This window comes from Abramis brama, assembly GCF_963993115.1.
Source record: "Abramis brama genome assembly, chromosome: 7".
NCBI classification, from domain to species: domain Eukaryota; kingdom Metazoa; phylum Chordata; class Actinopteri; order Cypriniformes; family Leuciscidae; genus Abramis; species Abramis brama.
Genome location: NC_139969.1, coordinates 20,858,724 through 20,881,357, shown reverse-complemented (window position 1 = coordinate 20,881,357; position 22,634 = coordinate 20,858,724). Strand labels below are relative to the sequence as shown.

General features: G+C 38.0%; 1 protein-coding gene across 3 annotated transcripts in view; it reads left to right on the top strand.

Moving 5' to 3' along the window:
* Positions 1-192: 192 nt before the first annotated feature.
* Positions 193-22,634, top strand: part of tesk2 (testis associated actin remodelling kinase 2) — a 29,371-nt gene continuing 6,929 nt past the window's right edge. The window contains exons 1-6 of one of the 3 annotated variants that reach the window (XM_084120026.1): positions 193-250; positions 4,318-4,614; positions 8,473-8,594; positions 11,954-12,002; positions 20,791-20,937; positions 22,474-22,556. In XM_084120026.1, the coding sequence (XP_083976152.1) occupies positions 4,390-4,614; positions 8,473-8,594; positions 11,954-12,002; positions 20,791-20,937; positions 22,474-22,556 (626 nt within the window). In that variant the 5' untranslated portion in view covers positions 193-250; positions 4,318-4,389. Of the gene's footprint in view, positions 769-4,317; positions 4,615-5,072; positions 5,173-8,472; positions 8,595-11,953; positions 12,003-20,790; positions 20,938-22,473; positions 22,557-22,634 lie in introns of those variants that run through there. The other 2 variants (XM_084120025.1, XM_084120027.1) reach the window with 2 other exon arrangements.

Sequence of the window (22,634 nt, the reverse complement as noted above, 5' to 3'; positions counted from 1 at the left end):
AAGAACGGCCTAATAACCATTACTAATTTGAATCTACATTTGTATTTTATTATGCCATAGAATCAAGCCTATCATTGGACAACTGTACCTTGAGTAAACATTTTGATTCGCGGAAAGACGAGTCAATCAATCGAAATACCCGCCCACAGTGGTATCTGCCTCCCCAGTGATTGGTTCAAAATAATACCGTTTAAGAAGTCTCTTGTATCTCTATGGCCGACGTTGACGTCCATCTCCATCAAATGAAAACGTAAGTTTGGTCCGTGGGGAGAGGCAACTGTTATGGAAGTGGCTGTCTCTTGAATATACTTCATTGTATTTTAACTCACCCTACGTGGAATTACGTATTTGGCGATTCACTGCTTGTTAAATTAGTTAGGAATATAGAAACCGATTTGAAGAGCCTGACAGGATATTGAAAGAAGGACTCCATAGAAAGAGCTCGCACTTTATTTATTTTCTCTTGACCGCTTCATGTTTGTGGACAGAACGACGAAACATACGCAGTTATCTACTTGTGCACGTTGAAAATTGTGTTTCTGTAGGAAAGTTTATTATAGTTGCGGTAGATTAAGTTTTAAGACGCTCACACAGAGCTTGTGTTGTTTAATTCTTAATATAGCCTAGCCGACGCTTGGTCAAAACAGTCAATTATATCTCCATGTTAATGGATTGTAATGTATGGCCCTTGTTTGCTATTGCAAAATGCAATGGGACTAAGTGAGGCCTTTCGAATATCTTTGCTTCACTTTCAAGCCTGATGACCAGGTAAGACAATTAACTTTGTGTACGATATTTCCTCTTGGTTTTAAAGTACGTTAACTTGACGTTGAACGTGATACCCACGCGCGTGTATCAGTAAACAATTAAAAAGCGCTTTGGTGTCCACATGTAACAGTTTAATGACAGCAATGCAGTTGCACCTGATCACTATTCTCAGCGGTATTCTGGCGCTTATTGTTCTGCAGAAACAGAGTTCACTTTCGGTCAGCAACTCAGCATCAATTATGCGATCTCGGATTGCAACACTTGCACTTCCGAGTTGTTTTTGAGTCCGCTTTCTTCTGCTTCTCTAGTAACTACCCACGCGCAATTAGTGTGTAAAGCAGTTTGCAAATTCACCCTGATTGCTAGGAAACGTTGCCATAGTTTCCTTAACGTAGACTATGTGTTCTTGTTTATTAAATGATGGGAATGGTTTGTAATAATTCAACAAAATCGTTCAGTTGTTAATAATTTGTTAATGTAATTTTATATATTGGCCCTGTGAAGTGAATTATGTGTTTAGACCTGTAAAGTGTCTTAAGTATGCTCGTTAATAGGCCTATTTACGTCTAAGCACTTCTTAGCAACATTGAGCAGATTTTGAGGCGTTAAGATGATTCGTGAAAAACACCGCCTTACTGTTTTCAACAGTGGTTAGGTATGTCAAATGAATGCACAAAATGTGTGATATGAGCTGAAAAATGTCTGTACAACATGGTCAAGTCCTTCTCATTTCTTATTTCTAATCTTTGGAAGCTCAGACATGCTGTTGTTCACGCCATCAGCGAGGTCGCTCTGTCTAATCATGTCGTTTAAAATACCTGGAACCTGTAGTGTAGATTGTGAAGGCATTACAACCTCTTTTGGAATTTGTGTGTCTTTTTGGCTGCTAGAGATCATGAGTCAGATAGGCTACTAGAGTAGTGCTAGATCAAATTGAGGTCTTGTTGTGCAATGTTTAGTTAGCTTACTGTTGTTGTTTTGGTGGAACCCCTTTGTAGTAGCCTAGTGCATAATTTTTGACCCCATGGCATGCTTATTTCCCGGCTGAGAGGGTTATTTTTGGAAATAAGAGATTGGTATATAGGTCAAATCATGCAGTAAGTTGAACATTGAGTGTTTGCTTCCCTTAAGGCTTTCCCAACTGAAGGTCAAGTTTGAAATGAGCTCTGTGGAAAGTTGCCACTGGAATCATGATGAAAACAGCTGTTTTAGGGCTTGTCTTTAGTGGTCCAGTCCTTCTTACATACTCCAGCTCTGAACACACTGTAGTTTTGGTTGCTTTCTACAGTTAATCACATAATTAAGTGAATGTTTATGGAAACAAAAACAGAGGGACAGCCCACCTTAATTATTATTGAAGGTTAGCCATATGATTGGCTCCTTCATTTGAAAATCACAGGAGGAATCTACAGAAATGAACTGAGTTGATTTATCACAATGTAGTGAGTAGAGACAGCTGTTGAGCGGCCTAGGGCCTGCGTAAATGTTTTGGTCCTTTTAAAGTGGCTTTTTACTGGGGTGTGGCACTCGACTGTGAGAGTGGGAAGCCAGTGTTTAGATCCTGGCAGAGTTTCGTGTTATTTATTTATTTATTTCCCTATTTCATTCCCAAGCTTATATCTGGAACGTTGCAGGGACAGTTTATTCCATATCCGTCCTCTGTTATATGTCTTTTTCTTTTCTTTTTTGTGATGAATGAGGGGAAATGAGTGTGAATGGTTTGATTCTGTGTTCTTTTACAGAGAATTTAGTCTAGGTGATTCCTTTTTATGCCAGTGACTGGACATTGTTTGTTTGGATAGTGTAAGGAATTTAAAATGTAAGCCACTCAGCACTTTATCTGCACTGGGGATCTGTCTGCTGTGCATGCTTAAATTTGGAAGATGCAAAGTTATTACTTTATTGTTCACCAGCTGTGTTTACTACCCGATGGTATTTTCCACGTGTATTACAATTATCTTAGATAATTGTGCAAAACAGTTCTTACTATTTAGCTGATAGGGATGTCCCTCAAGGGTCGGTATGGGGGCTGATTAAGCTTCTTTTTTTTTTTAACTGGTTGGTATCGGCTGTCCTAAGCCCGTTCCTTTATTTTGCATTATTTTAGGTGTCGTCCAGTAGGTGGGGGTATGCAATTTCAAGTTTGTTTGCAAACTGGCTACTTACAAATATATGGTAACAATCGTAACATTCAACATTTGGGTCGGACTTGCGTTTGTTTTTGTTACTAGTTTGAGGTACTACTAATGTTAGCATCCTCTCAGCCTCAATGGCAAATATACTGCTGTTCTCCACTAATGTTAGCCTGGATGCCAGCCGAACTTAGCACCGCCCACAACATTTGAGGTCGGGAAGTTCGTTCTGGACTTGATCCGTTGTGGAGCAACTATGCTCGAACCAGAGCTGTTCGGACCAATCAAATGATCAGGGTGGGCTTTATACGATGATCAACAGTAACGTCACCAAAGAGCGCTTGGGTTGAATTTGTTTACAACAAAGATGACTGCCGCTGGAGAATTGAGATGTGTAGATTCCGCCATCGCGTCTGTTATAGAACATAATGACAGCGCTTTAATTTTAAAAGAGGAACAGAGAACCGCGATCATTTGTCGATCGGAAAGATGAAGGAACATGTCACTTACTCCGTTGCTCTGATTGGTTGTAGGTCTATCCAACTGAGTGCAGAGGCATTTTCTTTCCTGGTTCGGTTGAAACACGCCCCATAATCACAGCCCAATGGAGTAGTATCAGACTCATATCCTGACTAGAATCTGAGTATGACGACGTCAGGCTACACTAATGTAGCATCTAGTCAACAAATTACTTACTTTATAATGATATGAAAACATGTACTATAGAGTACTGTATACATACTGTTTCATTGTCCCTTTTAAATCCACATCTGGTGTCCCACTCTGTGCAGCGCAGCCTCATGTGTCAAAACAAACTCCACGAGCCGTCAGTGATGGTTTTTATTTCGCCTCTAGAGGCTGCTCTCGTACAGTATAATGACAGCGGACCCTTCTCAGCCGCTCAAGCAACGGACACAACCTGGAAAAAAATCTTATTTTTTAATCAAAAATGTCCTAAATCGATCTTCCAGGGACATTACTGATTTCTCTGTTACGTATTATCCAATCTTTTAGTCTACTTAAAAACTGTAATTTTCTTACGATCTACTGCAAATTCACATTCAGATTTGCCTCCATTCAATCAACAACTGATGGAATGAACCAAGTTTCCATCCTACATTTTCAATAATCTGTTTTACTTCAATGTACATCACAACACAGAAGAAAATATCTTCTGTTTCATTTTGTATTTCAAATAGAAAAAGAATATTTTTGTAATGCAGATCAAGATCAAGCTTTTTCATAATCTACTCTTCAGTCTACTGCTCATGTTGGGTTTCTGGTTTCCTTCACTACAGATTGCTTCTGTTTGAGTAAACAAAACATATTCGGTTGTAATAAGAATGGGCAATATAATGGGACATAGCCAACGTGCTGTTATTAACAATATTTTACTTATCTGTTTATTCCTCTGTAGGTCTGGAAAGGACCATCAAAAATGTGAACCGTTGATTGATAATCTACCAGATACATTTTTGCACCAGCAGCAATGGAGCGGAGCAAACGGAACTCCATTGCTGGGTTTCCCACACGGCCAGATCGGCTGGAGGACCAGGATTGTGGAGGAGGAGGAGCAGAAACCGGTCTGGCACCGCTGGACAGGGTGTGTCCCTCTTCTTACCGGGCCCTCATCAGTGCCTTTTCTTGCCTGACCCGACTCGATGACTTCATCTGCGAGTGGATTGGCTCTGGGTTTTTTTCAGAGGTCTACAAGGTGAGATGGTTGTCTGATGATTTTTCGATTTCAGTTCTTAGTCACTTGCCCTTACCAAAGTCAACCTGCAGAGTTGAGTTCTGAATCAGAATCAGAATGAGCTTTATTGCGCAAACAATTCAGGAATTTTCTTTTTCTTTTCTGAAGCTCTTCGTACATGCATGCATACATATGACACAAATAGGAAGAACATTACATTTAAATAAGACTAAGAAAGAAAATAATAATAATAAAATGGTATATATCTGAACAGAAGACTTATGTATAGATTTGTGCATTATGTACTGCATATACAGCTGTATGTATGTATTTACATAATATCTAATTATTTTCACACTCTCAAGTACTGAGGTATGAATTATATAAAAAGGTAGTAATTGCTGTGTTAATTGTTTAAGCTGGAGATAGCATTGGGGAAAAAACTGTTTTTATGCCTGGATGTTCTAGTGCACAGAGATCTGCCTGAGGGGAGAAGCACAGGTTGTGGCCTGGGTGAGAGGGGTCTCTGATGATGTTACCTGTCCGTTTCTTCACTCTGAAGATGTACGAGTCCTGAAGGTTGGGCAGCTGCACACCAATTAACTTTTCAGCTGTCCTAACAGTCCATTATTACAGTCTTCTTATGTCTGATTTGCCTGCTGAACCAGATAGTTATAGAAGTGCACAATACTGACTCAATAACAGCTGAGTAAAACTTTTTCTGTTGACAAAGAGAGCACAACTTTCTTTCTTCCTGTGAATATGCTGACATGCTTAATTATAGTCGTTAGTGAACATGAAATCGTTTTATTAGATGTTTTTTCAGGTGTTTGATAACTCCTAGTTTTTACACATTTAGGAGGTGAAAGTTGTGTAGCCTTTCTCAAAGATAGACATAGATTCAGTGGAAAAGGCCCTAAAGGAGGAAAAGAAGGTTAATCTTGTGATTCAGCTGATGAGCTGTCATCCAGGTTGTAATGTCAGCTTTTGGTTTGTAAGATTGAATGTTGTTAGCTTAGTAATGATGATAGAATACTTGCTATTGGACTACAATACTAAGTTAACTTGTGCAAATAATGAAGCGTATAGGGCTGATCAAGCGATGACTGTACTGATCCCTGCGGTGACGGTGAAGATGAAACATAGCGGTCGAACGTTGGGAATGATTCCGTTTTCTGACTAGCTGTCAGTGTGGTAAAACTGGCTGTTTTAAGTCTATTTAAATACTGTTGGGCTTAAAGTATTGCATAACATTTTTTTTGAACATTGTCAAGTCAGATAATTGCCATTGTTTTGTTTTTGTTGTTAACAAAAAGCATCTAGGTGTTGATTAGAGTTTGTAATGTATAATTGTTTAGTTGTTAAGACCTACATTGAGTACTACCCTTGATGCTGAGCATCAGTGGTATGGTAAGCTCTGAGGGTTTATATTCACTGTGAATAATTCAATGAAGTTTTGAGGTCAGAAAAGCCCTGAGAGAAGAGCGCATCATCATGATGCCCATTACTAAGATCAATTCTTCTGTCATAACAGTGAAAGCAGGGTTTTTCCTGGGTCTTCGGTGGTGGCAGATGAACACGGTCATTCCACACACAATACAAAGTACCCAATACATGTGAACTGTGAGCCCAGTACTGACAATAAATCAAAAATTAAAAAAGCAAAGAAACAGTTTGTAATATTAACTTATCCTATTTATTTATGAAATAGAAAATAATCAGTGTCAGGACAGATTGCACATGAACCGATCATCTCTTCCGCTTAACTAGTTACAACACGAAATAAACATGAATAAACATCAGAAGGTATGTTGAAAGATACAGTACAATTTCCCGAAATCTGTATCATGTCACAAGCTCAATCAGTGTTTCAACCGTGGAAAGGCGTCAATAAAACAGCTTGCAAACAACGTCACGTTTACATCTGAAAAGCCATTAAATGTTAAAAAAACGCATAAGTCAGCTAGAAAAATTAACTTAGAAAGGAGCATTTTGTTAAATATATTCACTATATTGCATATTCATTGTATTTTGCATGTTCTTCAATGTGTTTGAATAATGCGCTTTTTGATGGCCACCATTTAAAAGTTTATATAAAAAGTGAGTAGAAACATAATTGTCATTAAAAATGTATTAATGTTATAAAAACATCCTTGTGTAATTTAAATGTAAGTAGCCTACAGATCAATTAACTTTAACCTTTGATATTATAATGATGCACCTACTGGGTTTCCCTGTATAGTTTACAGCATTAGTTGAGAGAGATTTTTTTTTTTTCTTTGAGGAAATTAACCATGTACTTGATAGGCCCCAAATTAATCAATAATGGATCGAAGTAAATCAAATTGCAAGCTTGTGAATCGAAGTCAATTCCAATTGTGAAATTTCAATGCCCTGCCCCAGTGTCAATAAATGTTGTTGTTGTTGTTGTTGTTGTTTTACTTTATGCAAATGTTGTCTTTTCCCTTTATTTTCTTGTCAGAGTGAACCTGAATGCTTCATTTGCATGTTAAAATCACAAAACATTTATCCTGGGGGAGGATGCCCCCAGACAAGAACAATATCGTTTGTAAACATGTCACCTTTTTCACCTCTACTGAGTTTGCAGGTCTGGACATTACTGGTCAGTGTTTTGTTGTATCCATTAAGAATATTACCTCCCTTCCCCACACAGGTGGCTGAGATTTAAAGCACAGTAAAATGACTTTAGGATGGCAGGCAGGGGGTGTCTGCATGTGGCACAGACAGGAGTAATGCGCTGAGCCAACTACCAGCTGTGATGGGGGTCGGCAAGAACCTGTCTGGAAAGCTAATACAATAATAGCATATTTCAGTTTATTTGAACATGAGTTTCAATGTGTATCCATATGATAAACATCCTAAAACCTCACAGCGCAATGGAGAATCCCTAAATAATCATATTGCTCAATTTGCTAATCCGTCTACGTTTGAGGAACCGAAAAATGTTCCTAGGACACTGGATTTGTTGCATGATGGGCAGCAAGCTGTGACTTGATATTAGCAGAACAGATTGAGAGTTTGGGTGCCGTAGAGAAGGCATCTGGGTCCATGTCTGACAGGCGGCTCTCACTGTAGGTGGCCACACGAAACGGGCTCTTCCTAGGCTGCTGATCCCAGAAGTGTGATTGGTTACAGACTGCAGTACAGTCAGCACCATGCATTTAAAGTAAAAGGACATGCTCATAAAATGTTGCTATGTGTACAACATTCACAGAAGTTAACACAGAATTCAATGTTTTGGTTCCCTAGCACTTAATTTTGAGTAATCCTTCAGCTGTGTTTTGTCTTTCCATCTCTGCATGCATTTTGAGGAAGTCAGCGTTTTACAGACATATAAAAAAAATATTTTTTTTCTTTTTTTTGCACTAACGAGGATATCCTGTGGTTGATATTTGTCTTTTTATTGGTCAGTACGATGAAAGCACAAAAAGGAAACTAGGAAAACGGATATGCAGAAGCACATTTTAGAAATATTGAGAAACCCCCAACCATACATGGCCAATAGTCATTCATGCAGTCAGTGTTTGTCTATTCCATTCTTCACCTCGTGCTAGAATATTGGTTGTGAAATAAAGATTTTTAACAATGATCTTCTATGGTAATGTATGCATCCCATCTAAGTGGTATTGTTGGTCTAATGTTGTGGTTATTACTTTCTCCAATGCCCATAATCATAGTAGCCAGTGAGAAGCAATGGGCCAAGATGCACTGAACAAAATTCTTTGCATTCTTTATATTCCTTTAAGATGAACATTCAGAGCATATAAGAACTTACTTCATTTAATTTTGTCGGTATGGTAGTTCAAATTCAGAGTAAGACTAAAAGAACATTTCTCATTCGCTTTGTCTTTGTTTTAGGTGCGTCACAAAGCTTCGGACCAGGTAATGGCCCTAAAGATGAACAAGCTAAGCAGTAATCGTGCCAACATGCTGCGAGAAGTTCAGCTCATGAACAGACTCTCCCACCCCAACATACTCAGGTGCTTTCACACAACATACTTTGCTTTCATTTTAACACCATTGTCACAGTAGGTTTTACCCACACAGGCCACGGGTTCGAGTATCAGTACCGGCAGGCAGGAAATGTGTTGCGGAGGGGAGTGAATGAACAGCGCTCTCTTCCACTCTCATTACCCACAATTGAGGTGCCCTTGAGCAAGGCACCTAACCCCCAATCGCTCCCTGGGCGCCGCAGGAAAAATGGCTGCCCACTCCGGGTGTGTGTGTGTGTTCTGTACACTGCTGTGTGTGCACTTTGATGGGTGAAATGCAGAGCACAGATTTGTGAAAATGGGCCACCATACTTGGTAGGGCTGGGTAAAAAATCGATTTCTCGATTTTAATCGATTCTCATTTTTCGAATCGATATCTACGACAAACCGATTAGTCTACCCTGTTTTCAGTTGAAGAATCAATGGAACATTGTAGCATGCCTCATATCACAATAAGCTTTGAGTTTTGTTAATTTTGATATGAAACAAAGTCTCAGATTTTCAATTCTGTCCATTTTATTACGAAAAATAAACCGTTTTTTGGCACTGTTTAATGTAGTGTGACAAATCGCTGTAGCGCCTCAGTTCAAGACAAGCAGCAGCGTGGAGCGCACGTGAACTGATCGTCTCCGCGGCTTTAATACCAGTTACAACGCAAAATAAACATGAATGAACATTAAAATATACCGTACAACTTGCCAAAATCCGTATCATGTCTCATGTAATCACTCGTGTTTCAACCGCAGAAAGACGTCAATGAAACAGTTTGTAAACAATGTCACACATTGTCAATTATGCATTTTTATAAACTATAATCACTGGCTTCTAGCAATGGCCGTACGCGAATCTAGTTCGCCCGGAAGAGTGACCTCTGACCCAACGTATGATGCAGGATGTAGGAGTAGCGTCAGCTTAGGTGAGAGTAACGCCTCTCTCGAACAAATAGGGCTGGGCAGCAAAGTCAAGCTCCTCTTCTCTTATATCGATATCTGACATTTCTCTTTAAAAATTCTCTAATTCGTGACCAGTGTTTTGTTTTGCTATATTCTCTGCGCTTTATGATGGATGGATGTGCTTTTTTGGGCTTCAAAATCCATGGTACCATTCACTCCCATTATAAAGCTTGGAAGAGCCAGGATATTTTTTAATATAACTCCGATTGTGTTTGGCTGAAAGAAGAAAGTCATTAACACCTAGGATGGCTTGAGAGGGTGAGTAAATTATGGGATAATTTTCATTTTTGAGTAAGCTAACCCTTTAAGACCACAAATAAGCATTGCAACATAACACAAGCTACATATTGTTCACTCTAGCTAGAACTAGCGAGGCAGCACAGATACAGGACGCATTCACTCAAGAGAGCGCAAGAAAGACAGAGCGCAGCTGAATAGGAAAGACCACTGCAACTATTTTAACTTGACACGGTTCATTAAAAACTTCCGTCAAGTCTGTCGCCACAAAAATTGTCTGATTGCTTATTATGATAACTATGGTAAAGGTAACACAAAAGACAGGCTTTGAGGTGTTTTTCAGTCAGAACATTCTTACGAACTTCTTAGAATTTATCTTAATTTAACAAGCTTGTAACTAAACAGGAAAATGGAAGTAACGTGCTTCAAAGAAAAACACGACTGCAGTATTCATATAAAGATACATGATGTAGCTTAATATATATTAGGTTTCCTACTCTTTGAACAAGGTGTGTGCCTCGTTTTATGCCCTGCCAGTGGCTCAAAATAAATGCCGTCCTTTAAATAGTGAGACTGTGGGAGTGTTGCTTTCAATATGAATCTTTCTCTCCTTTGTAATGGAAACGCAGAGATGACCTCTTCCTCCCTGTTCCACAGAAATCCATTAAAAATAGATGGAGTGTAACGGCATCCTGAGTTTAGATTTCATTGAGATCAAAAAGCCTCCTCTTGGTTCTCCGCATCAGCTCAGAGAAGAACTTGTGAGTTTTGTCTGCTGAGATAGCCTGCACCTGAGGATGAATGGGGAATTAGACCTGAGAATATAAGTAGTTCAGATGTGGTGTTTATTTTTTTATTTATTTTTTAATATTTGTTTTATTTACTCATGTTTAATTATTTGTTACTTTTTTTAATTTATTTTATTTATTATATTATGTTTATATGACGAAATGCCACCTAGAGAATTTTTTTGTGATGCTTGTCTAGTTTGTAAAGCAGAATGTGAGTTTGTAGGTGGATGAGAGAGAGAGAGGGGGTCTGTGTGTGGTTTACAATCACGCCATTGTTACGTCTTAGTGAATGGGGGTGGAGGGACTGTAGCGCAGACAGGAGAAGGCTGAGGGGATCTTTGTTGAAGAAATCCCAACACAGACCCGCAATAAAAGCCAGGCCTGGGGTTTATGGGGCCATAACTTTGAAAACAGACAAATTTGTATCCTGTGTAATGACTCGTGTGAGGTGGCCATTCAGAGACATAGATACGTTGTGTCATGGCTGAGAACACATTAGTGAAAAGGTACTGCATGTCTATATTATGTAGGTCCCACACTAGACATTTATCTGGTCTGTTTTTTTCAAATGTGATCTCTGACTTTTCGCACTGTCATTTTTGCAATTGATGACTTTCTGAACATTTTGCTTCTGCTAATGGCCTTTTGTGACATTTTGTGACGCCTCGCATCAGACAACACAAGTGACCGAGATATTACTTAGAGATAGTCTTTACGCATTCAGACACTACCATTCAAAAGTTTGGGGTCTGCAAGATTTTTGTTCATGTTTTTGAAAGAAGTCTCTTATACTCACCAAGGCTGCATTTGATTGATTAAAAATACAATTAAACGTAAATGTTGTGAATTGTAGCATTATAAATGTCTTTCTTTACTGTCACTTTTGATCAATTTGATGCATCCTTGCTGAATAAAAGTATTTATTACTTTCGAGGAAAAAAAAAACCTTTCTGACCACAAACTTTCGAGCGGTAGCGTAAGTGGCAGAGATACAGAGATGTTACTGCATTGACACATTCATACATATGTTGTCTGACTGTCTCACATTTTATAGCTAGTGTTGATGTACAGTGCCATAAACCTGTCTGAGTGGTGTCATTTGTAAAAGCCATTTTTGACACTAGAGATGAACATAAATAAGTCTATTTAACAGTAGCCTCAGAGAAAGTCAGCATTGGCATAGATGACAACAGCTTTTCTAATGATATTGCTGAATTAGTGCTTATTCCATTGTGCATTGATTTAAAAAAAATATATAATTATGGAGGGTTTTTTGGCATCCTTGAAAAATCTCTTCAAACTTGTAACTTCTACTGCTTTAGAGCATCTAACATCAACCTCTCTTTTTGTTTTTGTGATGTTGTAGATTCATGGGGGTGTGTGTTCAGGAAGGTCAGCTTCATGCTCTCACAGAGGTAAGTGACATCAGCTCAGACTCAGAGCTTTCATTCACCACACATCTCTTCAATTGACCCTTCATCATGGGCAATAGGGGTGGGTGATATGAACAGAATCCTGTCACGATATGAGTCATCTTATTTCACGATAACTATATATCACAATATAGTTTATATAGTTTTGCTTTAACCTGTTAAGCTGTAACCCCACTTTTGAAAAATCCCAAGAAATGACATACCCAAACTGAAACAGATACAGTTCATGAACCCTTTGTACTAAAAGCACAAGTATGATCTCATTTGAAAGCTGACACATGGCAGTTTATTGTAAATGTAGAATTAATTATTGTCATAATGACAAAAATTGTTATAAATAGCTTCAAAGTTTTGTAAAGTTATTAGAAATTATTTTTTATGAAACATCCTCATGAAAAAAAAATTGAAGTTGGCACTGGAGCAATCTAGAAATGCACTACAGCTAATGCCACATGTCTAAACGTTTTATGTTTAAAATCTTAAGATAATAAGTCCAAAACTCTGTATTTAGTGAAATGTTTTTCAAGACCATGTCATGTGACTTTATTTTGATTTGACGCTAAAATGCTACTGATGTTTATTGTCATCTTCTAACCATCTATCCAGTATATTGTCTTTATTGTTTTGTGGTGCAAACGAGCCCCATTCAGTCTCAGTCTCCCCCTGCACACATTCACACCTCTCCAGCCCGGTTATGGCTCTAAATATGCATTTCTTTTGTCTGCATTATAGTTACTAACGACTGGCTATTCACAGGCTATTCATAGGGTTTCAGTCACTAATTTCTTTTCTTAAAGTTCACCCTTACATTTTAAACTGTATCAAATGCATTTCTTGAATAAAGAAACATTTCAGTAAGCATTCAAAAAATAATAAAAATATAACTTCTAGGTGGCAGGTGCACCTAGGGCTAGCTAGCATGTTAGCTTAGCACACCATCAATACACGACAATTTATGAGATTAAAACCATGTTTGTGCTTATAAACTTACTTTATAAAGCAAATCGAGTATTTTAAATAATTTTTTGTGATCTAATTTGGCTTCAGATAAAAAATCAGACAGAAAATATACTATTGGATAGTGTTCTGCACAACGATTCTATATAGATTAGCATTACATTATAAATATAATCTATTATTATGGAAATACCTGGCATGGATTGAAAAACACAGGTAACTCAAATATCATAGCAAACATGTTTATTGTCTTCAAAACTGCATGTTACAGCCATAGTTACAGCGCGATCTTTTGTTAGCTTTGTGTGTGTTCGAGGCTTCCTGGATTGTCACATGATTATGGCACTTCTTCATGTTCTAATACTGTGCACAGGGCGGCGAGGGCGCCCTCAGGCTATTGGTATGAATTGAAAACACAGTATCAGAGTTATGCAAACGCTCATAATGATTACATCGACGCATTTGGGTATAAATTCAATAAATATTATTCCTGTCTATAGAAATCTGATGTAAACCTATGAGAATATATCAATATTTCTCCAAATCTGCACATTTTTGAGCTAAAGCCCTGAGGCACGTTGTTTTGTGTATCGCTGTCATGACGACGGCACGGGAGTTTTTTTATGAATGAAAGCGGCTGACGCGCATAATTCATATCAAAGGTATCGACTAATTTTTTCATTTCATAACTCCTGAAACAAATTAAGAAATAACTGTCGCTATAAGTTTCTCAGAATACAATAGTGGTCAAATTCTGAAACTTGAGTCTTATATCTTTTTAATGATGTATAGTTTGTCAAGGTATAACATTAAATCTGATAGTAACTTTGAACTATATATAAATAAAACCGCTTCAGTGCGTCCGCGCTCTGGCAACGGTTAACAGGTTAAGTATGTTTTTTTAGAATTAAAAAATTTGATACAATTGAAATAATTATTGTCATCAGTTTCAATATCACAAACTAATACTGGCCTGTTAAAAAAGTTTTAAAAAAAACAAGCTTACTGAAGACAAGTAAAACAAAACAAGCTTACTGAAGACAAGTTAATAGTCAGTGAGAAAATAACAAGGAAACTAATTACAAGCAATAGGAAAACAAACTACAATAGAACAGACTAATGAAATGGGCCTACCTGAAAAAACTTCAAGCACTACAAATAAGAAATACTACATACATTTTATGAAGTAATCAAATGTATAAAAAAACACTGCATTGTCTTCACTGTGTAAATATACATTTATTTTTTTTAAGGTTACAAAAGTGATTCAGTCAAGAGCAGTTTGACTAACATTGATGAGACAGCAGCAGGTTTATTAGGCTGCCGTCACTTTACGAGTGAATGCACGGATCCAATATATTGTTACACGTGTGTTTTCTTTCTCAACTGTTTACTTTCACTTAAGACATAAATGACTCTGTTTATGAGGATACTTGTAAAGATGGGCATTTTGATGCACAAGTATGTGTATTTGCCCATTCGAGCCGAATTCGTGGCAAAAACAACTCTCACGCTCTCTGCACTGTGGCTTCATGTGCACACGTCTCTCAGACAGCGCTCAGAAACAGTCTCTAAGGCAGTTCTCTTTCGCTGCTTATTGCTCTTCACCGCAATGCTTAAAAACACATTCAAATGATACGTTTTTGTGACCATGCAGCATAGCAACGTCATGTGAGCTTAACCGTAATATAGACAATAGTCCAAAATCCAATACCGGTTGACAAATTTCTGCCTTTAATTGTGTCTACTGGTATATCGCCTAGCCCTAATGGGTAGTACGTAAAACAAGACTACTTTATCACATTGATGGCACTGCAACAAAATGACGTTTAAAACATAGCCTTTTGTACCAATAGCGCTGTATTGAATTTGTTCTTGAATAATACTGGAAAAAGTTGGTCTAAAGCCGGGTGCACACTGCGATTTATAATAGTCCTTTTTACGATTATTTCTTGTCAGACTGTACGAACATGATAATCGCTGTGTTGCCATTTCACACTGTAAGATCTCAGTTGTCATTGAATGGGTCATATGATGCGATTTCGTTTTCCTTGTGCTTTAGTGTGTTATGTAGCTGTTTGTGCATGTATAAGATCTGCAGAGTTACAAAGCTCAAAGTCTCAAACGCAAAGACATATTCTTTGTAAAAGTTAAGGCTCAGTCAAGCCTTCTTAAAACGCTTCGTTCAAACACGTCCCCACAAATCTATGTCAGTATTTGGGGGCAGAGTTTCATGACACAGCCCAAATGTATACACAAAGAAAGAAGGCAGAACTTTTATTCTCGCTGTATTATTGTTCCCGCCAGCGCCGACATCTTGTGGAGACGCTGTTTTTCCTTGCGAAAGCCAAACTACTTTGTTTGGCCTTCCAAAAGAGGACACAATTAGAAAAACAGTGGTTAAGCTTTATTTACAACACTGTTCCAGAACATTACAACAAAAATATTCAACTGTGTGTTGCGCATTTTTCGGAAGACTGTTATCAGAACCTGGGAGAGTACAAGGCCGGCTGTGCACGAAGGCTGATTCTAAAAAGTGGGGCAATTCCATCTTTGCAAGTAGGGTCTAGTACTTCTGACTCACAGACACAGCCTTTAAGTATATTTTCATATTTTAAGAATTTGCTACTGACTATTCAAACGCAAGTTTTGAACAGTATAGAGTAGTGCTTGTATGTAATTTCTACGATCACAAATGCAGACATGGTTTTATGTTTACGTGTTCTCACCCCCGTAGCGCGGCACGACACGTAAAAAGACAGTATACTATAATCAGTAATTATGTCCCCAATGAAATAAAACCTTACCAATCTGACAAGTTCTGGTCCAGTCACGCTGGCAAAGTTGATCAATCAGCTTGGTCATCTGCATTTTCCGGAACAGATTTGGGCTCGAATTGATAAGGTAGTACCGACATTATCACCTGTCATTATTGCTTTGGGAGCTGATGTTCCAAATATGGTAAGGGGCGTGACATTTCGGTCACACGCGTAAGGTATTCGGGCCAATCACAATGCACTGGATCGCTGGCCAATCAGAGCACACCACGCTTTTCAGAACGATGAGTTTTGTAAAAATCGATGCATTTCAGAAAGGCGGGTCATAGAAGAGCAACAATAATGTACGGTATGTGTGAAATAATGACTTTTTTTTTTAACCTAAAACCACATAAAGACATTGCATTAAACCAAATACACAAAATAATGTTCTTTTTAGAACCATCATATGACCCTTTAATATCTGTCAAGACACGTTAAAAACGCACGCACGCAAGAGCTTGTCCAGAGTTTTACATCATCAATCAATGACACTTTCGGTGACAGTGAGCTGCATTACACACGGCATTGAAATGGAGGCTACAAAGAAATCTCTAACATTAATTTTGGTCATGGCTTGTCTTGAAAAACAAAGACAATTTGGCAGTTGTCGTAGAAGTCACAGTGCAGGACTGTGAGTCAAATCTTCTGACACTGCCAGAATTTCGTCGGAGGTAAAATTTTATCGCAACGGTCATTAATCGGCTGTCGGTGAACATGTCAAACTAACAATCAGTGACTTCATATTTTAGCCAAGGATCAGAAGAATCTTTTAGGATTTGCAAAATCGTGGCCAGAATCGCAGTGTGCATCCGGCTTAAGTGTTTGCAGTGTACCTTGATTCCTAAATTGGTGGCATTTCCCCCTGTGAATCAAATGACTCACTATGACATTGAACAGTTTACTCTTTGTTTGCAGTGGCCCGAGGGGAAGTATTCTATTAGAGAGCCCACTGGCAATCCCTTAAGGCATGATGTATTTTTTCCATCTCAAACTGTGTGAGTGTTTTATGCCTGTATGAATGCTGCAGTGCAAAATATTGATTACACAGGTAAGAAGGGTACATATTTGTACAATGTGCATAAATCATTATCCTCCAACTTGAACCAGTTGATTTAGTTGGTGGGTGAGTGGGGTTTTTAGCAAAGCAATGGCCTTTTATGAAGGTTAAATGAAAGCTTTGTTTTTATAAAAACAAAGATTAAATTGCAGGCATTGAGCCAAATGTTCTATCGAAAGACTGCATATGGGCCGGTTCACACAAAGCGTTTTTTTTGCTTTGAAAAACGTGTGATGCAGGCTGTGGAATGGGGGAAAAAAAGATGAAGTCTGGAGATGAAGAAGAAAAAGAAAAAAAAGTTTTTTTTACCCGATTAATTATTTCAGAGCTTGGCATAGCTAGGAAAATTTATTCAATATAAAAATGCCCATTCAGTTATTTTATTGATAAATTAATAATAGTGTGAAAATTATTTATTAATAAAAAGTGTGAGAAATCACACTTTTGAAATTAGGCTAACTTGTACAAGACAATGGAAAACCTGGTTCTTCATAAGAAAAAAAAGTTAGCCCATGGTTGAGAGCCACTGCATTAGAGGAAGTCTTTTAAGAATAATGAAAATGCATTTCAAAAAGTCAAAAAGAATCAATCACCATCGAGTAGTTTTTAATGTACAAAAATAGCCTTTTAAATAAAAATGAATCGATTGGCTATCAACTCACCGATTTGCACCTTTAGGAAAACTGAAGACTCATAGTCAAGATGAGTAAAATCTTGTTTGTTTTAAAAAAAAAACAAAGATTGTTTATACTGTAGTTCATACTATATATATATATATATATGTATGTGACATGATGATACATTAGTATTTCCATTATAGTCTAAACTATTGCAGGTCCCTTGTTCTTGCTGTAGCCCTGTGACCTTTGCTCTGCTTTTTTGATGCATGTTGACAGAAAAGGGTATAAGTGCAGTGGTAATCACTGGCCTGCTGAGGGATTCTGCTATTTTTCAAAGCCACTGGGGCCTTATGTTGCTCATGCTATTAAGATTTCCCAGTCATTTTTCCCCCCATAAATACACTTCATTTAAAGGACGCTGAGTGATTTGACAGTGTATTAAATGAGCTCTCTCATCACTCAACAGTTCTGAAATCTGCCCCGCAGGAAGGTTTTCATCCTCTGTTGTAGCCTGCATCAGCACCCAACCCACTCAAGGTTACGGTTTCACCAAGAGGATTTGCTCTATTTAGGCATGCACATCAATCACCTGGAGTACCTCAGCTTTAGACCTAAACTGGACTGTTCCTTTTTGTTCAGTTTAATCTGTCTGGCAGTAGGTCGGATAGTCAACACTGATCAAATGGTGTGATGTAGGATTAGTTTTAACCCTTTGAGAGATGAAGCCAACAAACAGCAGAAGTAGGGCACTTCCAGAGGAAAGATTTCCTGACCTGGGTTCAGGATAGATGTTGGGCATGAGGTCAGGTCTGTAAGAAGAGTGAGAAATGGGATTAGATGGGGACAGCTAGCCGCATGGCGTGATTTGGCTTGGCTAACTGTGTGCCATGTACAAATGTGCAGGTCTTCATACATGCAAACACAAAACTGAAAAAAAGCCCCAAAAAACTGATTTTTATTAGATACTTACTATTTGTATTTTATACAGTGCGTCTCCCAGTAAGTAGTACAAGTTCTGCACATGTTGTGGTTTGGCTAACCGTCTGCTCATTGAAGTAAACGGAGCGAAAATAGACATGCCCAAATAGCTAAAGAGTGGGCCTTTATATTTAGCCCAGGATATCCAAGACTGTATGTCAATTTATGTTGTTCCTAAAACAACGAACAACTTCCCTCCTTATTTCACTTTTCCTTATGCTCACCACAACTGCATTTATTTGATAAAAAATGCAACAATATTGTGTAATATTATTACAATTTCAAATAACTGTTTTAATAGTTTAAAAGGTAATTTAAGTTTAAAATTTTAATGTTAAAATTTCAAGAATTTTCAGCAGCCTTTACTCCGGTCTTCAGTGTCACATGATCCTTCATAAATCATTCTATGTAGATTTGGCGCTCGAAACATTTCTTGTTATCATCAATGTGGATAATTTTTTGTCAAGATTTTTTTGATGAATAAAAAGTTGGAAAGAAGAGCGTTTGTTTCAGATTTCTTATTTTTTTTAAAAAGTATGTGTATGTATGTGAGTGTTTTTAAAAAATGTTTAAAGTCCCCCTGCAGTCAATACTTTTATCTTTGATCACCAAAATGACATATTTAAACGTTTTTGTTCCTTGAAAAAATTCTTCATGCCTTAAAATAGCTTGAATGTAACCCTACACCCTTGCCTCATTAAATATACGAAATTCCATTAATATGCAAATTATCCCCGCCTCCACTCTCTCACACCAGCTCAGAGATTCACTTGTTGACGATCACACATTGACGTGATTGGTTACAAGGTAATTTGTAACGTCAGAAACACCAGCGATTTCAAACTGCAGTGAACCAAAGACGTCTCAAAAAATACTGGTGCAATGGTGTTGATTTATGAATTTGAATTTATTTATTTGAATTTGTACAGGGTTTGTCTTAAAGCATATTTAAAACACTACATAGACATTGTCACCACAGGGGGACTTTAAAAGCATGTACACACACAAGATAAAGAATCCAGTCTTAGTAACTTAATAAAAGCTGTGATGCTTTACATAGACCAGATTGTCTCATGAGTGGCATCTTGTTGAGATCATGACAAGCTAAATACTATTTGCTTTGTCTCAGTAACCTATTATCAGACACTTTAGCTTGCAGAATAAATTACTGCTGCCTGCGAATTGTGCTTGATATGCCCTTTATATGTTTTGTTGCCAACATTCCATGTACAAAAGTGTTCACTCATCTGAGGACCGTGTGGGCTGAGTGTGCCATTTGGGACGGGGCTAAGTGCTCATTTTGTCAATTTGAAGTTCTAGGGAATTCAGATAATTAGATGTTTTGCTGGTGTTTTTTGTAAACCTTGCTCTCAAGGTTATGCTGTATACAGCAAATTTTAAGAGCGTGACTAGAGAGTGACTTGTACCTCAAGATTTTACTTTTGCCTTTGAATGAGTCCTCAAACTACGAGAGCATAACCCATTTGGTCATTTTATTCAAGGGCTAAGGTGCAGTTCTATTGATAACCTGGCCGGGTCACGGCACCAAAGCTTAATGGGGAAACTGGAAGGTTCTGTCATTTTGACTCGGCCATCTTGTCTGCCTGTTGATCTCTCACCGCACTGACCACATACTAAGGTCTCCTCTGTTTAGTCATCCATGGCTAATTTTGTTAGCTAAATATGGAGCCCTTTATCTGTCAGCACAGATCATTTCAGGCAGCCCAAAATTAGGACACAGTTGAGATCAGTGCCCTGTGGTGAATGCATCAGGCTCCTAGCGAGTAGCATGTGCACCACATTAACTAATATCTCAAAGACTTGTTTTAAAGTTAATCACACATAAAACATTCACAGATGCAAAAGAATAGTTAATACGTCTCTTGCAGAATAATTGCCTAATTATTAGATGTTGCTTTCATGCAAATTCACTATGTGAAACAGAAGCACTTAAAGGGCTTCTACTGGGCTCTGCTAATTTGCACGCTTTTGTGACTTAAAAACCATTCCACTGGAGAGTTGGCATGGAATACTTTTACCCACAGGAAGCTGATAGGATTCACTTTTGTATTGTAAACACAAAGTACTGTGACCATCAAAATGATTATAATCCCCATTATGCAAATATTAAAGTTGCTTGATTTAATTGTTGCCCATTATTGTTGTACATGTCAGATTTTTTTTTTTTTTTTTTATCAGATTCAAAGTCTTGTGCATTGCATTTTTGTTGTCCCATCATTCTAACTAATGTAACCTCATGAATACAATATGGGCCATTTGAGGATGTCAAAGAGATGGAAACTGATGTCTGTCACATGTGGCATCTTCTCTTTTCTCAGTACATAAATGGTGGAAACTTGGAGCAGCTGCTGGACAGCAATAAGTACCTGAGCTGGGCCACACGGGTCAAGCTGGCCTTAGAGATCGCCATGGGCCTCAGTTACCTACACTCCAAGGGCATTTTTCACAGAGATCTCACCTCCAAGGTAATCATCACAATAAATGCACTACAATACAAAAGTTTGGGGTCAGTAAGATTTTGTCAAAGTCTCTTATGCTCACCAAGGCTGCATTTAGTTATTCCTTTAAAGCTACACTGTGTAAGATTTTCTCCCATCTAGCAGTGAAATTGTATATGACTATCAACTGAATATTACTTTCTAGCCCCTCCCATTCCGAGGGCGTTTTAACTCCTACAGTGGCCGTATTATTCCAAGATTAACATGGCTTCCAGTTTGACTTCGTCCATGAGTGTTCCTTCAAGTGATGAGGTTACTTTAGAAAACTGTTACAAATTGCATTTAGTTATTTAGTCAGTTAACATGTAGGTTATGACCTGTATGTAAAATGATAGTTTTACGTTTTCGTTATTTTGGTACCATTTCATTGCTAACATCAGCTATCAGGTTCCCAAACGAATGCAAGCTAATCTTAGTAAAGCATCAGTGCTATCGTTATTCTGAATATTGTACGAGATTAATAGTGTAAAGCAATGTTTACAGCATAGGCTACATAATTTTCTCCATGAGCAGAGTCAGAGATCTGCCGGCAGTCGCGAGTAATCTCCCCCTCACATTCGTCACGGTGCCACTGAGTGTAAAAGCGTGAAAGGCGAAGCTTGAATTTCCAGGTATGTCCCTCTTTGGCTAATGTATTTTCAAGATGGAGGCGCAACATGGCTGCCGCCATTCGAGCGACTCGCTCGTATGTATTCTGAATGGCAGATTCTACGCTTATGAGAATACTTGATTAGTTGGTGGAAGTAATTACATATGAATGAGCACATATAATTTTGAAAGAACAAAGTGTTTTTTTGCTAAGAATCAACTTAAAAATTTACACCGTGTAGCTTTAAGCTGAATTTTTAGCAGTCATTGATCCTTCAGAAATCATTCTAACGTGCTGATTTGCTGCTCAAGAAACATTTATTTTCAGTGTTGAAAACAATTGTTGCTTTTTTCAGGATTCTTTTATGAATAGAAAGTTAAAAAGAATAGCATTTATTTGAAATAGAATTATAAGCGTCTTTGCTGTCACTTTTGATCAATTTAATGCATATTTGCTGAATAAGACTACAAAAAAAAAATCTTACTGACCCCAAATATTTGTGAATGTTAGTGTAATGTTGTAAATAGTAATTACATTGCTTAATTTTATTGGCCTCATGATGGTAGGCAATTATTGGATGAACTCAAGGTACACTTGTCCTGTAGGTTTAATGCTGTTACTTTATAAACAAGAAGACTATATCAGTCAACACTGAAACAGATGCTTTTAATTTCGTATGCACAGTGCTCTTGTTGGTGGCATGCACTGACATGCTGTCTCTACCTCCAGCTGTTGTTATCTTCTGGGACTTCCCATAATTATACACTGTGGGAATCACCCCTGTGGCTTCCTAGCTACATCATTACTTTCTGTTTAAGTGATTCTAATTAACTGAATCTCAAGTGTAAGGTATCCTGTGGGAGAAGTAATATGATCTTCTAGTTACTGTTTCTTTCCTTTTGATGTTCTCTCAGAACTGCTTGATCAAGTCTGACGAGAATGGCCACACTGCGATCGTCGGAGACTTTGGCCTTGCTGAGAAAATCCCCAGTCATGAGTGAGTAACAGGCAACGTGGGGACCTACAAAATGAGTAAAACATGCACACGTGATAATTTCACTCTGCTGCCTGTATG